Below are 16,106 nucleotides of genomic sequence, written 5' to 3'. Positions count from 1 at the left end.
TAAATATGGAATGTGCTGTATGAAAATAATCATTATGTTCAATGCAGTCCAGCAAACATTTCCTGAATTCTCACTCTGTATCCACTATCATACCAGGCACTAGAGACTTAAAAGGCTAAACAAAATAATCTCTGTCACGAGGAGGTCATAGTCTTGTGGAAGGGCAAGTGTCATACAAATAGATGAAGTATAATATGATAAATGTTCTGAGATACAGTTGCCATGGAAACACAATGAGAACACCAAAGGAATAGTGGAAGGCTTCACAAAGTAAGTGATTTGTGATGTCTTAAGACAGAAAACAGAGGGAGGCTTCTGAATGTAGAAAATAGCAGGAGCCATTCCAGCAAAATACATAGCATAAGAAAAGTCACAAAGTGAAGAGTGAATCTGGGAAATTGAAAGTAGATTGTTATGGTTAGAGAGTGTAGAGTGAGAGATGGGGGAGGAAAAATATAATTCGTAGAGTAGTTAAAATTGGTTGAGAAGGACTTTATAGATCCTTGAAGAAAGTTTAAATATTATACTTACAGACAGTGAGGAGCCATCAAAAACTTTCAAGCTGGAAGGTAATGATTTGATTTGTGTGTTCAGAAAGATCTTTCTGGAGGCTGTGTGGAGGATGGATTAGAAGGTAGGGCACTGGTAGAACAGAGGTCAGTTGGGAAACTATTGCACTTTTTCACACATGAGGTTAAGAGTTCCAAAGCAAGACAATCATGAGAATGGATAGAAAACCATGAATATAAAAGCACTTTTAGAGGTAAGGCCTGTAGGGCTTGATTACTTACTAAATCTTTGTGAGGAGGATATGTATATGTGAGATGAAGCAATAAATGATTTTTTGTGGTGGATAACTGGTCAGGTGTAGGTACCATTAAAGAGAGAGGTAGGCCGAGAATAAAAGAGAAGAGACAAATTTGTGGAGAAAATCAAGGATTTGGGTATGTTGAGTCAAAGCTTCCTAGAGTGCTACGGACTGAATTGGCCCACTTGTCCCCAAAATTCATATTTAAAGCCCTAACCCCCAAAGTATGGTATTTGCAGTTGGGGCCTTTGGGAGATAATCAGGTTTAGATGAAGTCATGGGAGTGGGCTCCCATGATTGGATTAGTGCCCATATAAGAAGAAACATTAGAGAGATTGTGTCTGACACTGAGGACACAGTGAGAAGGCAGCTATCTGCAAGCCAGAAAGAGCTCCCACTGGAACACAACCATGCTGGTGACCTGCTCTTGGACTTTTAGCCTCCAGAACTGTGAGAAAATACACTTCTGTTGTTTAAGCCACCTAGTCCATGGTATTATGTGACAGCAGCCTGAGCTGACTAATACAGAGAAGTATTTAGGAAGTTGAATAATATAGATCTGGGGTTCAGGAGACAGACTGAGGAGTTGATTTGGGTATCTTTAATATATAAAAAAGCGAGAACTGACTATAAAACCTTGTGGTAGGAGATATTTTGTCTAAAGGTTTAATATGAAAATATCTTAAACAACACTAGTCTGGAACATACAAAATGCACATAGTTCTTTTTATTATTAAAATTAGGTTATTTCAAAATAAAAATATTTACACTCAAAGATGAAACATCTGTACAATTATTAAAATTAGTTTTACTAAACCACAATTGATAATATACTTTTATCTATACTTTTATAGCAGATAACAGTGAAAAAATCAAGAAAAGACAATTACTAAAACTCCACTGTGGATCAGGATAAAATGTCCCCCAATATTAACTTCCACTTCTCCTGTAAGTACAAAAGTATAAGTGTAAATGTTGCTTGGACAATTGGCTAAACAGACACATGCTGCATTTCTATTCATTTAATAATATACACAAATTCAAAGCTGGCAGGTATGAAAAAAAAGAGGATTTTCTCTGCAGAATTGATCACTTTGCACTTGTAAAATGAAGCCAAATAAAGTTTATGTCACACATACCAAAGGTTTACATAATATTTTTCCTTAAGCAAGTGAAATATTAACATGTAGCATTTAGGATAATAAATATACATGTTACTTACAATAATTGGGAATGTTAGAAATATGAACTTTTATGTACATTCAGAAGAAAATACTGTAACTTTAACAGTATCTGCAAACACTTCTTTTCCTTCACTCAAGATGAGTTAAAATAGAATGCATCTGCAGATAGAGTTGAGAAGTGTGTTCAGTCACTTGGCTCTGTGATACTAATCTTCTGTACCATGTCAGACAGATTTTCAGACTCCAGATCTTCTTTGCCATTATCTGAATTTTCTGATGAGATATAACAACCAGAGTCCCTTGGGCAGTCATCTAACTGTGACTTATTTAAGGAGATGTCTGGGCTTAAGGATAAGGGCATAGATTCATTTTCTTGCTCTTGAATAGCTATAAATGCAAAAAAAAGTGCAACAGTTAGGAAAAGCCAAGAAAAGTTTTATTCATGTACGCATCTTCAAGCTATTTTAACTGTTTCAAACTTGATTTCATTACAATTGAAACTTCTCTAAGTAAATGTTACATATATTATAAAAGAGATTTTTTTAAATTAATTAATTTATTTATTATAAAAGAACACTCAAATATTTAAGTCACTGTTTTCTTAGAAGACAAAGTTTGCCCTTTGTTGCTCACTTGCAGTTCATGGAATTCATGTGAACTGCTTGCATATGCAAAGATCAATATGCCTCTCATTTTACATTAATGATAAGTTGCCAGAGACAGCAGATTGTATCCACAGTGTGACTGATGCCTTGTCCAAATACTCCTTAAAGTAACATTAGAAAAAGTCATTTGTAGTTTAAATGTACAATCCAAGTCAGTAATGATCTTTGTGAGCAATTTTAGAATCATGATAAAGTTGGTTAATGAATAAAAGATAACTATGGGCAACAGTGTATAGCAGGACTTTAATTACTTGGAATTTAACTAATAAAATGTAAAGTATCCAGAGTTTTACCATGTTTGCCCTCATCAGAAAAGTAGACATGGAAACCAGGTTGCTTTTTGGTTGTACACCACCACCACTTCCATCGAATCTGCCTTATTTGGTTTGTTTTCTATATCTTTGTAGTTCTGAATAACCTTCACTCATGTTCAGATTGGTAATTCTGTGTCATCAAAGCACTATTTTAGATTCAACAGACATTATCTTTGAAAAAAATTAATATCAGGGATGTAAGAAAAGATGTTTATAAAGAATCTAAGCAGCCTGTAAAGTTATACTCTTCTCAAGAATCCTTGAGCATCATCATTATCTTTGTCAATGTAAAATTTCTTTGCCTTCCCTGTTGCTGGTAAATGGGTATTTCTCTGCATCATGAGATGTATTCCTCAGAGAGGAGATGGATTGTAGGCCACCACCTCCCAGCTGTTTTACCATTTCTTGTTTTTTCACCTCCTAACCTTGGGGCTTTCCCACTTTGGACATTTGAATAGCCCCACAATGGAAGAACTGAACGCAGACCTTTCAGGGTGGAACAAGACTTCTGCCTTCAGAGGCTATATACTTCATCCCCTCCAATAAGAAGAGAGGAAATACCAATTTCAAAATCTTTGGCAGGAGGAAATTGTATAATTTTCCTTAATAGACTGATACAATGCTAAGTAATTTATCTTTAAGAAATACACCCTTTATTTTGTCTACACATTTCCTGCTTTTAAAATGCATTTTCTAGGCTCCAGATATCTTGCCAACATTAGTTTATGGCCCACTGTGTATCCAGTTGTTATCAACCTCTGTTATAAGAGAGAATTGAGCCCCGGTGCCCTAAGGCATCCTTGTATATAATGAATTAACTTCTCTTCGGTGTATCTAAAATGGTACTATTTATAGGCCATTCATGGAGGAATTGAGAAAAAATTAAATTATTTTCTATATCCTTGGTTTAGATGAGGAACACAGGTTGAGAAAGATTGAAAAAAATGATAAAAACAATTTCTTAGTCTACTCATCTTCAAAGTGAATCAAAACTGTTCTTTTACCCTTCTCCTCAAAACTTTTATTTGCAATAGTGGAACCACATTTACGCCATTCTTCTGAGTCTTCTCTGCAGTTGCCACAACTTTATTTAACAGTGGATTCAAGTATCAGATATTGAAGTCTACCGTGTTATAACTAGTTTTAGGCATAAGGAGTTTTAACTTTAATAGGCACCAATTGTGATTGTTTATTTTAAAGTTTTAGCTACCATGAAGGATTTTCTCTATTAGTCATGACAACTTTTAGGTTTAGGGGGAATCTACTTAATAGTGATTTTTTTTTTTTGAGCATTGGTCGTTCACTTTTGCTTCCAAGCCCTTCTTTTATGAAAAGGTGGAAATGAAATGGTACCTCATTTTCTGAGGAAAAGCTTTCTCCCTTGCCTCTGCTTTTCTACCTTATTGCCACTGAAGTGAAAGAGCCAGCTCTGTGTTCCATTATCCAAGTGTTTCTGGAAAAGGCCAGAGAAATTAGTCCTTTTTTAATGCTTCCTGCCACATCAGCAGTGATCACTGTATTTGGAGTGTGATCCTCTTAGAATCTTTGTGGGGATAAAGTCATATTTCCCCAGATTATATTTGGGTCTGTCACCTCAACACAAAATTAAAAGAACTGAGTTACTTCCTTTCAGACTGACATGCTAAACAGGCCTTGGCATAATAAAAACTGCTCCCAATACTGTGTTCTATTTAGGATGATTGCTGTTTGTGGGGCTTTTTTCAAGATATACAATTTAGGCTTAATGAAATCTAATTCCCCAAATTATCTCTCTTTAAAAAAAAAAGTACTTAGCATGTTATTTCATCCTCCAAAGCCTCTATACATTCCTTTCTAAGAGTAACAAAGTACACAAACAATAAATAAAAGTCTTACTTTAACAGAGAATATGTCATTTTTTAATATTAGTAATAAAATGTTATTTGTTTTTATTTTCACCTAAGAAATGCTATATCACATTCTCTAAATTCTAGGAATTGGTTTATTTTAAATACTGGTTATTTATTGTAGAAACCTTTCATCTATAATTTTTATGGAAAAAGGAAATAGTTTCTCAGTATGAAAGTTATGCAGCACAGTAATTTACAGAACAGCAGTAATTTGCTAAATGATTTCCTAGTGAAATGAAAACATGACTATGCCTCCTCAAATGCTTCCCACCAGGCCTGCAATAATTTCAGGCAGGTGATCAGCTGGAGCCCCTCAACTGTAACCATAAAAAGAAAAGGCAGGCCATTATGTTATATTATGGAAATGAAAGTATTATAGCATTCAGTTTTTGTATTTAGAGAATCAAGATTTTCCTCTTGTGTTTTTCATCCTGATGCTAATGACAGTAATTGGCACAAACCTAGGTCTTGTGCTATGGGTGGTTTTTCCAACAGAGGGGATGAATTCATACTAATACATAGACATTTTCTTTCTAAGTCATTTAATCCCTTCATGTGGCCATGGAACACAGTAAAGCTAACTGACCTACCCAGAAATTGAAACTATAACCTTCTTCAGTTTTGTCCCATGGTCCAGTCATCTGAGCTAACCAGGCAAGTAACACATTGGAATAAGAAACAGTCTCCCTCCAAAATTACAGACTTGCTGTAGGACACCTGAGTGCATCTTTTTTATACCAAAATGTTTCTGATAATATGCTAAGTTGAAAAGTAAGTATATGTAACTTAATTTTTCTTTTGTTATAATTATGCAGAAACATATAGCCATATGCACATATTCACAAATGAAAGAGTTACATGTTTTGATAGATTTCCTCCATATTTCTCAGATTGCCTACAATAAAAAAAAAAATTAAAATGGTACAGTTTTTCAATAAAAGGCCCTGAATGGTTTGCAAATACTGCAAAGACTATATTTGGGGAATTAGAGTTCATTAATTTAAGCCTACATTGGAGAATTACTAAGCACTTTGAAAAAGGGTATCTCTTATTGCTGCCAGCTAACATAGGCCTAGTGGGAGGTCCAGAAAGCAGCCCCCAAACAGTTCTGTATTCTTATGTAACAAAAATAAAATAATCATGTTAAGAAAAAATTATTTGGGAATCATATTGCCATGAAGGACTAGTTTCATATTACAATATTTTATTTCTTACCAAAATTCTTATGGAATTATATAAAGCCCATGCATAGTTCAACATGTTAAGATAGTCATTGATGGAGTTAAAAAGCAGTATGGTGATTAAAACAGAAGACAGTGAATACATTTATTCATAAAATGATTATATTGGAAGGACAGCAAATATATTTATTCATAAAATAATTATATTGGAATTTAACATTTAATTAAGTATAGGCAATTATATAAAGGTGAAGAAAGTTTGAAGGGAACCAAACTAGATCCAAATTCTGGTAAAAAGTTTTCAAAGTCTAAGGAAGGAAATTTATCCCATATTCACATATTAGAAAGTTAAGATTGCAATAAAAATGTAAACTACTAGTTTTGGCTTGACTTTCCCAGTTTTCTTTACTCATATATTCCAGATTTTAACTTTACTGTCTTGTTTGCCTTAGGTATGAAGCTTCTGTTTCTTTGGGCCAAGTACCATAAAATAATGCAATCTAGAGGGCATAGGACAATGCCTAGCCAGCAAAAGTGTCTTATAAACCATTAAAAAAAAATAAAACGAATGTGATGTTTAGATTAATTAAAGGAAATATGAGCTAAAGAAGATCGAATAAGGAATTTTGTTGAAATTCAAATGAAGGTACCACGTGGCTCTTTGAATTATCCTCCTCTTTTTCCTAACTTGGTGGCATCTCCATAGGAGAAAAACCCAGGTTTTATATATATCTCAAGAGGGCTTAATACCTCACCTCATGTTGCAGCCCCATTTGAGGCTTTTATTTTCCAATTGAGGTGAATATTTGGTGTTCATTTCATTTGAATGATGACCCACCTTTTGGAAAAATAACAAGAATAAATGAAAAACAGGACCTCCTTCATGGACTACCAGTTAGTTCCTGCTGCTTTCCTGAGACTATGGAGTTCCTGAGGCAGGAGAATATGGAGTTGAATGACTTTCCCTCATTTTGCATACCTCTCCGCATCCTAGAATGGTGGTCTACCCTCTCATGACATGTGTGCTGGAGAGCAAATCTTTTCACTCCCACCCACAGCACCTCCATATCCTTGGTGCTAGCTGTTTTGGCCAGGGCAGAGGCATGTGCCCTTGAGATCCAATCATGCAGCACCAATATGGACAGCACCTTAAGATGTCGCTCTGCCCAACTGCGCACACCCCTGTGGAAGGCTTTGGTCCCCCAAATATTTTACCCTTGGTTGAGTCATATTAGACTGACAACTTTGGTAGTGAACAAATAAAATTAAAAACTATCATACTACATTGCTTATTTAGGAGCCCTCAGAAATCAATTTCATATTTCTTATAGGTTAAATTAATCCTGTGTACTTGACATTGTAAAAAAATCCTAATTTATTATTTAAAATAATTAAAATGTATTACTTGACAAAAATAAGATTACCTTACATGTTACTGATCTACAATTTGCTTTTACCATTTAATGTGTTCTGGACATTGATTAATGTCAGGGTGCATTATATTTTCTTAATTATTTTCATACTACTTTATCGTGTGCATATATCTTAATTTATTTAGCAAATTAATTATTGATGGAAGCTCACATTGGTTTTAGTTTTTAACTAAACTACTAGTAGTTTAGCTAGCGTTTTTATGCATTTGTATGTTGAAGTTATTCAAAAAAATTCCTAAAACTGGAACTTCTGGATACAAAAGTATGCACAATTTAAACTTTGATAGTTTTTACATTATTACCTTCTAGAAATGTACTCATTTATACTCTTGCACATGTACACATAGTTATTATATGCATAAAAAAATCAAAATCATGACAATATATACCAACAACCACCTGCCTATTAGAAAAACTTTTAAATGTGAGGTGGAATTATAGGGGACTTAAAGCTTTATAATTAGCAAAGTCTTGCTTGCTATTTGCAAATCTTTTTACTCCCTCACTCAACATTTATTCATTCTACAAGCATTTGTTAACCATCTGCTCACTTCAAGGCAGCACAGTACAGTATTTAGGGAGGTACATGGTAATCAAGGATTCAGTCTTGTTTGGTCAGGTTGATCATTACAAAGCCGTACCTAGTACACAGTTTCAGTGCAATATAAACACAAGCCCAGGGGTGCCCTCCACATGCAGGCATTATAAGTTCCTTGGGTGACTGAGGTGAAAAGGGAAATTCTGTGAAATCTTTTCTCTGAGAATTGCTCTCTCGTAGAAGAGTAAAAATGTTTATATTTCATTTTATAGTTTTTTAGTATTATATAGAACATGACATCTATCATAACTTAAATCTTAGTAGATGAAACCAAAAGGAAATCTGAACAAATTAAATAGCTATGACTAGAAATCGATATTAAATACATATTTAAAAATGCATAAATGTAATATGCCTGTGTGCTTTCTCTGTATATGCAGATAGTTAGCAAATCTTTTCTTAATGGCTGTACATTTCTTGAATCTAGATTCAAGTCATATGGTAGGTGGGTTAGTAACACCAGGCAGGCATGTCAGGGGCTAGGGCACTAGGCTACCCTGGCATACTGTCAGGCCAACTGCTGGACTGCTGCTTGGCATAAGCACAAATCTCCCCTGCTGGCACCTCATGTTCCAGGCTCCTGGCTGGGCCTTGCCATTTGCCCTGCATCGTTTGGGCAGGTAGGCAGGCAGGAAGGCACAACCAGGGATAGTTAAGCAATGAGGGGCTGCTGTGACCACAGCTGGTGCAGAAAGTCTGGCACACAACCCAGCCTCCCCCTTTCCTCTTCACTGAGCACTGCAGTTTGCCAGTACCTGAAATATATTATGTGCAGATTCTAGTATGGTTTGCTTATTCAGTTTCTAAGTTGTTTTTTTTTTCTTCCATTTAAAATTTAATTATCCCTGTGCTATAGGGAGAACAAGATATTTCCATCACCCATTTTCCCCAAGGACATAGTACACATTCTCATAGACACACTTTTAAGACACATCAAAGTGCTTCTAAATGTGTGAAAAGAGGAATACATTCAAAATAAAGAGAAAATATTTACTATAAACAGCAGTTAACTATCTTACTATTCTAAAGAGGCATTTCTCTGCAAGGCAAAGGGGTCTTAAAGGTTGTGTTTATGAAACAACACACCCACATACATATTCTCTGTTCTTGCTGGGAATCTTTATTCAAAATAAACAACCATTTTAAAATTCAGATGATTAACAGAAATCCTAATATGCACAAAACAAACAGATTCTGCTCTTTTGCTCCTTCAAGAGCTTAGTCTCACCCTAATTTCTCTTCCTCTAACCTCATCTAGATTCCAACCGAGGGAGCCAGTGACCTAATTCTGCTCAGTTCTAATGCAACACGGGAGCAAATCCAGGATATCTCTGTACTGCTCTTAGTGGGATTGCAGAACCCTGATGTTGCTATCCTAGTCCAGAGGTAATCCTGTAATCAGCTTGAACACCACTAGCCAGCCAGCCTTCTATAAGCTTATTGGAGAAGCATCTTTACCTCCTGTCAAGTGGTGACCTAAAAAGTTTAATCCAGTTTACATTTTCAAGGTCAAATTGGGTACAATGCTATCTATTTTGGCCTAAGAGAAAAGAAAATTGCTTGCTCTAAGTCTCAGATGTCTGTTTTTGTCCCCGTCCCATCTCTCATCCAGGTGGTTCCTGTAAATGTATTAAAGGTTCACCTGGGGCTTATGTTTCTTTTTTCTACATTATCTCAAAATTTTAGCTCTTGTTTCAAAACAGGTGCCCACTTGGCTCAATTTTTATATTGAATGCACACAAAGCAAAATTTTCCAGTTCCCAACCAAACAAGCAATGAGGCTCTAAACCAGGAATTTACTAATATTCCCCAAAAATGTGATTCAATGATCAAAACAAAATGAATACATATAATCCTGGCCAATTTTCATACCCCATTTATACACACACACACACACCACAGCTAACTATTTTTAACCTATGACTGTGACATGCATATTTTTAAATAATATCATAGTTTTACATAACCATATACCCAAGATCTTTATTATTCAAGGTACATGAAGGTTGTACATTTAATCTTTAGCATGGTTGTAGAAGATATGATTCACAGGGCAGAGTATAGATAAAAATAAGCATACAGAAGCATGGTGCCAAATCATCAAAACTCAGCATCTTATCAATAAATAGAAGTCATTCTTCTTTATTTCTTGAGCAAAGCAGTTTTGTATAAGATAAATAGCTTTCAGTCAGAATAGTCTTACATGCAATATGCATCTTTTTGACATGTATATTCTAGTACTACTTTAGACTATAAGATTAAAATAAGAAAAATCTCAGTGTTGTGTGTTGACAACAAACACTGGTTGAATCTGCATTTTTTTCATTTTTCTTCTCCCAGAATTCAGCTCAGTGTATGTATGTTTGTACCTTTCTGTCTGTATTATTATTAAATGATCACCTTCTAGTGGCCTTCATGTGCTGTTTTCAAAGCTTTGAAACAAAAATAATTTGGGGGATTTGTACGTTTTAATATCAAACATGGAAAGTCATGTCGTGTTTTGGAGATAATGTGTTTTGTTATAAGAGATCAGGGCATAGTAGAATGTGTTTCTAATAGATTTAGGAGACTGAGTTCTAGATATGTGACCTTGAGAAAGCCGCTTACCTACTCTAGTTTTAGTTTCCCCATTTTGCAAAGGAAGAATTTGGGTCAGATGGCTTTTAAAATTACACCTTGCTCTAAAATGATATCTACAAATCATTACTTTTTGTTGTTCTTGTGCGTTTTACTTTTGTGTTTCTTAACACAGAAAGTAGATGGGTGATGAGGGAGGTGGAATGAAGAAATTACATGGATGCCTGAAGTGGCCCGATCCTTTGGCCCTGGCCCTGTCTTCCCGCGGTGGGTCCCTGATGAACACTGTTTCATGGGTGAAAGCCTTGCTTACCCAGGCTCTCTCACCCCTACCGATTCATGAACTCTACTGTAGTGCAGCCAGAGCTTCCTGCCTGTCAGGAGTCATGCTATTGCAAGGATTCTATTCACACTTCACTATTAGCTTCCACATTCTGAAATGGAAAGCTGAACTGAAGCTCTTGAGAAAATTGGCGAAGTAGTAGAAAATTTCCATTTCCAGATATTCATTGTTTTTTCATATTTACCAGTTTGCACATTGAAAGAAGGAGCTTGGATTTTTACAGCAGAGTGCCTTTGATTAAAATTGCAGCTCTGCTACGTATCAGTTGTTTGACCTCTTTGAAATTAATCTCTGAAATATATTTCATCTGTAAAATAGGCAAAATACCTATGTGGATGGTATTTGTAAAAGAAAAACAATTATTTACAAGAGTTCAAAAATACTCTTCTCCCTCCCTCTACTTCAGCATCAAATTATTTTGGAATGTATTGACAATGATACTGAATATTATCAATTACAAGAAATCAACTGTTTCTTAGCCTAAAAATTGCTTAGTGAGGAGCCATGTTTTGAAATAACAAGATGTGAAAGAAACTGCCTCATTTACCTGAAAGATTGCTGCTCAACTGTAAAGATATTTACACTGAACAGTATTGTTTCGGCTTATCTCTTAAGTAAACTGGCTGCTTTCTTCAGTTTGACCTTGTCTGCCTCTGTGGTCCCTTCGCCCTCTATTTTGCATCTCCTAGTCTCCATAACTTCAAAGAATGCATATAAACATCTTGGTCTAAGGGTAAAATCAATTCTGCAGGTGTCAGATTAGTTGAAACTAATTTGTGAAAACTCTTTGAAAAGGATGAAGATCTGTGCAAACTCAAGACAGCAAGTAAGAATAAAGTGAGGTACATTTTTTTAAAAAGTAAATTGCTACTAGATAAAAGGCCAATGTGTAATAAGCATGTGCTGTGCAACTATGCCCAGTTTGTGGGGCATATGAGAAAGTATGTAGGAAAGCCCAAGAAGGGACTGTCAAGAGGCTTGAGTCCTCCTTCCTCTCCATCCGGTCTGTAATTTGTAGGAAGTATAGAAAGCGTAGCATAGCATTGCAAATGCTGCTCCCTAGCTCTCCAGTTCACAAGGTGCATGAGCTTGGATGAGTTACTTACCTTCCCACTTTCTCATAAAAATGGGAACAGTATCATCTAGCTCACAGAGTTGTAGAAAGCATTAAAGAAGATAATTAATATACAAACCTTGGCTCAAAGTTTTACTCAGAGAACATGTTCAAAAATGTTAGTGAAACATTTGACCCAGGAATTCCACTTCTAGGAATTTACCCTAAGAATGCAGCAGCCCAGTTTGAAAAAGACAGATGCACCCCCATGTTTATCACAGCACAATTTACAATAGCCAAGAAATGGAAGCAACCTAAGTGTCCATCAGTAGATGAATGGATAAAGAAAATGTGGTACATATACACAATGGAATATTATTCAGTCATAAGAAGAAAACAAATCCTACCATTTGCAACATGGATGGAGCTAGAGGGTATTATGCTCAGTGAAATAAGCCAGACGGAGAAAGACAAGTATCAAATGATTTCACTCATACATGGAGTATTGAGAGCAAAGAAAAAACTGAAGGAACAAAACAGCAGCAGAATCACAGAACCCAAGAATGGACTAACAGTTACCAAAGGGAAAGGGACTGGAGAGGATGGGTGGGAAGGGAGGGATAAGGGGGGAGGAAAAGAAAGGGGGCATTATGATTAGCATGTATAATGTGGGGGGGGCATGGGGAGGGCTGTGCAACACAGAGAAGACAAGTAGTGATTCTACAGCATCTTACTACACAGATGGACAGTGACTGTAATGGGGTTTGTGGGGGGACTTGGTGAAGGGCGGAGCCTAGTAAACATAATGTTCCTCATGTAATTGTAGATTAGTGATACCAAAATTAAAAAATGTTAGTGATTATTATGAATATTACTTTGGAAAGAGAAGGTTGGATTGGATGATCTAAATTCCTTTCTATCTCTTAAAATTAGACACCTCCCTCTTTTTTTCTTCCCTAAAAAAATACTCTTTGTAGAGTCTGGCACACCCTGAGTTTAGGGTTTTGGGAGCCTGACCGGATTTACTGAAAAGAGGCTTCTGATTGGGCAATTGTAAAAACAAAAGCTATCCTCTTTCAAATCCAGTTGGTGCAGTCAATTATTCTGCCTCAGGTGAGAATGCATGTGTCACTCCATCTTCAGTTTATACTTACAAATACAGAGAACCATTTTAGGAAATAAAAGTGAATGCTGAATATTTTTGCAAGCTATTACAACATTTTGAAAGAATACTATAAACACATACAAGATGTGACTGTATGGTAATGAGATGAATTTTCTGTGTGGCGCAAAGGCTCATTAGCTCAGAGCCATGCTCTGTGCTGTTCTACTGAAGTCACAGATGACATTTCTCACTAATGGTTCATGCTGTCACTAAATAGTTGTCTCTAACTCTCTCAGTTCTTAGGAATGCAGGCATCCACTTCCATGTAAATTAATAGCTTTGCAGAATCTAAATGAATTACCTAGAAAAGTTTTTTGATTTTACGAGTCCAATAAGGAAAAAAAAGTCTTTTTCCTAATTATAGACTTGATCAGAGTTGTTTTTTCCAAATAAATAAGAAAACACTTATTTTATGGGAAATATTGCTTTGTATGATTCTCAGTAAATAAAATTGGGGCTTTGTTTTTAATGATTTTTACTATTTACATTAAGTAGTGATTATCAACTATGGAGAAAAGTAGCAACACACTTACTTTCTTCATCGAGATTATCAGCAGCTGATAGTAACCTCATCCTGTCTTCTGGATTTGTAATATTTAATTCAATGAGATGACTCTCTTTTATATCCTTTAAGTCTTCTAGGGTCTCATAACCATTGAGTAAAAGTGTTGAGGTATATTCCTGTGGGGAGAAGAATATGTATAATATAAAGTAAATCAGATTTAAATATTTTAACTTCTCCTTAGATTTAAAGAAAGTATAGAAGTGCATATGGAAACCAAAAGTGCCAGTAGAACTTTTGCTTAACTTTGTTTTAATGGTGCTAGTTTTCCACATGTGAACTCTAGGGCCCTTAAAAGAATATGTTGTAAAATTCTCGCCTTCTGGAAGGACAAATGTAAAGAAGAAATAACTACCTTAAACTATACAATGCTAAATCACGGACCAATTAATTAACTGGATCATTTGTCCCATTTGTCACATTTTTATTTCTCAAATAGTTGACAAAGTTAGTATACTCTTACATCTATCAACAAAATGCCTCTAAAAGAGTAAATAAATATTTCTGAATCTACATCTCCTTTTGCTTAATTACAAAAATATTTATCTTCATTAACTTCTTGGGTAGTTTAAAAAATGAATTTAAAACAGATGCAATTCTATATAAAGAATTCACTTAGCATTTTGGTTGAAAGACATTTATAAACCTAAGGAATTCCAGACTTTGTTTAATTAAAAGCTCTTTTAAGCATACAAGCACTGTGGTTAGTATTGTTTCCTTTTCTCAACATGTATATTTTGTCCATCATTTGCATCAATATGTATTAGTTTAAAATTCATAGGCTTCTGATTTAAGAGTTGGTATGTTATTTATGTAACCTCTGTTCCTTGTAACAATAAAAATGTAAATTGTAGTTGAGTGTATTTCAACTACCTCAAAAATTCCTTCCATTTTACTTAATCATAATTTCAATATCCTTATTTTGCTTACTAAAATTAAATAAGAGGAAGTATAAAAGTTTTAAGTAATCAGGAAGAACTTAACTACTAGCCCTTTCTTACAATAAAAGAGTAGCAATTCTTTGGAAAATGTATCTTAGAAGGAGTTCTAAGTAAGAATAGAGAAACTAAAATTCCCATCCTGACATAACCATCTAACTATGGGTTCTTAAGTAAGTTATTTCATTTCCTTAGACCTTATATTTCTCACAGGTCAGAGAACAAAGTAGGAGAGGCAGAATTCAAACCTGTACTCCCTCTAAGAATAGCCCATTCTGGGGTGCACCAATCCTAACAATATAAGAAGGACTAGATAGTGTGTCTACAGACAGGAATATAACTAGATAAATCAGGAAAAACAATTAAGGAAGGTTTAGCAGGCCTTGATCAGTTTTGAGAACTATTTAAGTACTGCTGCATTAATTTTAGAAATGGATTGCAAAACAGTAAATTGAGTGAGGCTACGTGTATTGTGTATACACACAATTTAACAGGGTAGATATTTCATAAATATTTTGCTAATATAACAAGTAGATAACTGGATTATAAATATGGACAACATAGCTTCCTTAACACAGTCATTATGGGGGCAGAATGATCACTGTTTCCTAACAAATTACTTTTAAAACAATTTTACTAAGTTATATTCTCTTGATTTGATTTTGATCTCTGCCCTACAAAAAATAAAAATTTCATTTTTCTTTTCAGTTCTCTGGATTTTTACCTTCAGTTTTCATACTCTTTTCATCATTATCATTTAGATGTTTTCTCTGGGCCTTTTGTTCTCATAGGTATTTTTCATTTTTCACTGCACTTTCTGAACATTAATCTCTACTGTCATTGCTAAGTAACATTAGGGTTTAGTCCAAGGGATGTTATATCAAGATCTGTCTTTGCATAATAAAAGTAATAAAGAGAAATAAGAACTGTTCTTGGAAAACAGATTTTCCTTTGCTGTAAGTCGTATTTTTTAACAACACTATACGAACACTGAACTATTCTCCTCAATCATTCCATCTATACACCACTAAAATTAAATAGGCCACAGGTTTACTAACCTGAAGGTGAATCCTCTCTAAGAACTCTTGCAAAGTCTTAGGGTTTTCCTTTCCACCCCTTCGCTGCACCTTCATTTTCTTGGGGACTGCTTCCTCTTCTGAGATGACATCCACATAAATGAATTTGAAGTTTCCCACCTTATTATTCAACATTCCTGTCCACATTCCCATTGGCGTTTTGCAGATAATGTCTATGATGTCTCCTTTCTAAGAACAAAGAAAGACACAAATCAGATTTCAGAGAACTCTGATGCTATGACAATTGGTAGAAAGAATGAAATCACAGAAAATAAGAATAATGAGAGCATATGCTAAGGGAGTTCAGAGATAACAGAAA

At 35.1% G+C, this 16,106-nt stretch overlaps 1 protein-coding gene across 3 annotated transcripts in view; it reads right to left on the bottom strand.

Annotated features, from left to right (window-relative positions):
- Nucleotides 1–1,513: 1,513 nt before the first annotated feature.
- Nucleotides 1,514–16,106, bottom strand: part of SAMSN1 (SAM domain, SH3 domain and nuclear localization signals 1) — a 419,991-nt gene continuing 405,398 nt past the window's right edge. For all 3 annotated transcript variants that reach the window (XM_057501729.1, XM_036881471.2, XM_036881472.2), the window contains 3 exons: nucleotides 15,770–15,976; nucleotides 13,745–13,892; nucleotides 1,514–2,379 (listed from right to left, as the gene is read on the bottom strand). In XM_057501729.1, the coding sequence (XP_057357712.1) occupies nucleotides 2,177–2,379; nucleotides 13,745–13,892; nucleotides 15,770–15,976 (558 nt within the window). In that variant the 3' untranslated portion in view covers nucleotides 1,514–2,176. The remainder of the gene's footprint in view (nucleotides 2,380–13,744; nucleotides 13,893–15,769; nucleotides 15,977–16,106) is intronic.

The sequence above is a fragment of the Manis pentadactyla genome, chromosome 1 (assembly GCF_030020395.1).
Source record: "Manis pentadactyla isolate mManPen7 chromosome 1, mManPen7.hap1, whole genome shotgun sequence".
Classification (NCBI taxonomy): domain Eukaryota; kingdom Metazoa; phylum Chordata; class Mammalia; order Pholidota; family Manidae; genus Manis; species Manis pentadactyla.
This window is presented reverse-complemented; position numbering and strand designations above follow the sequence as displayed.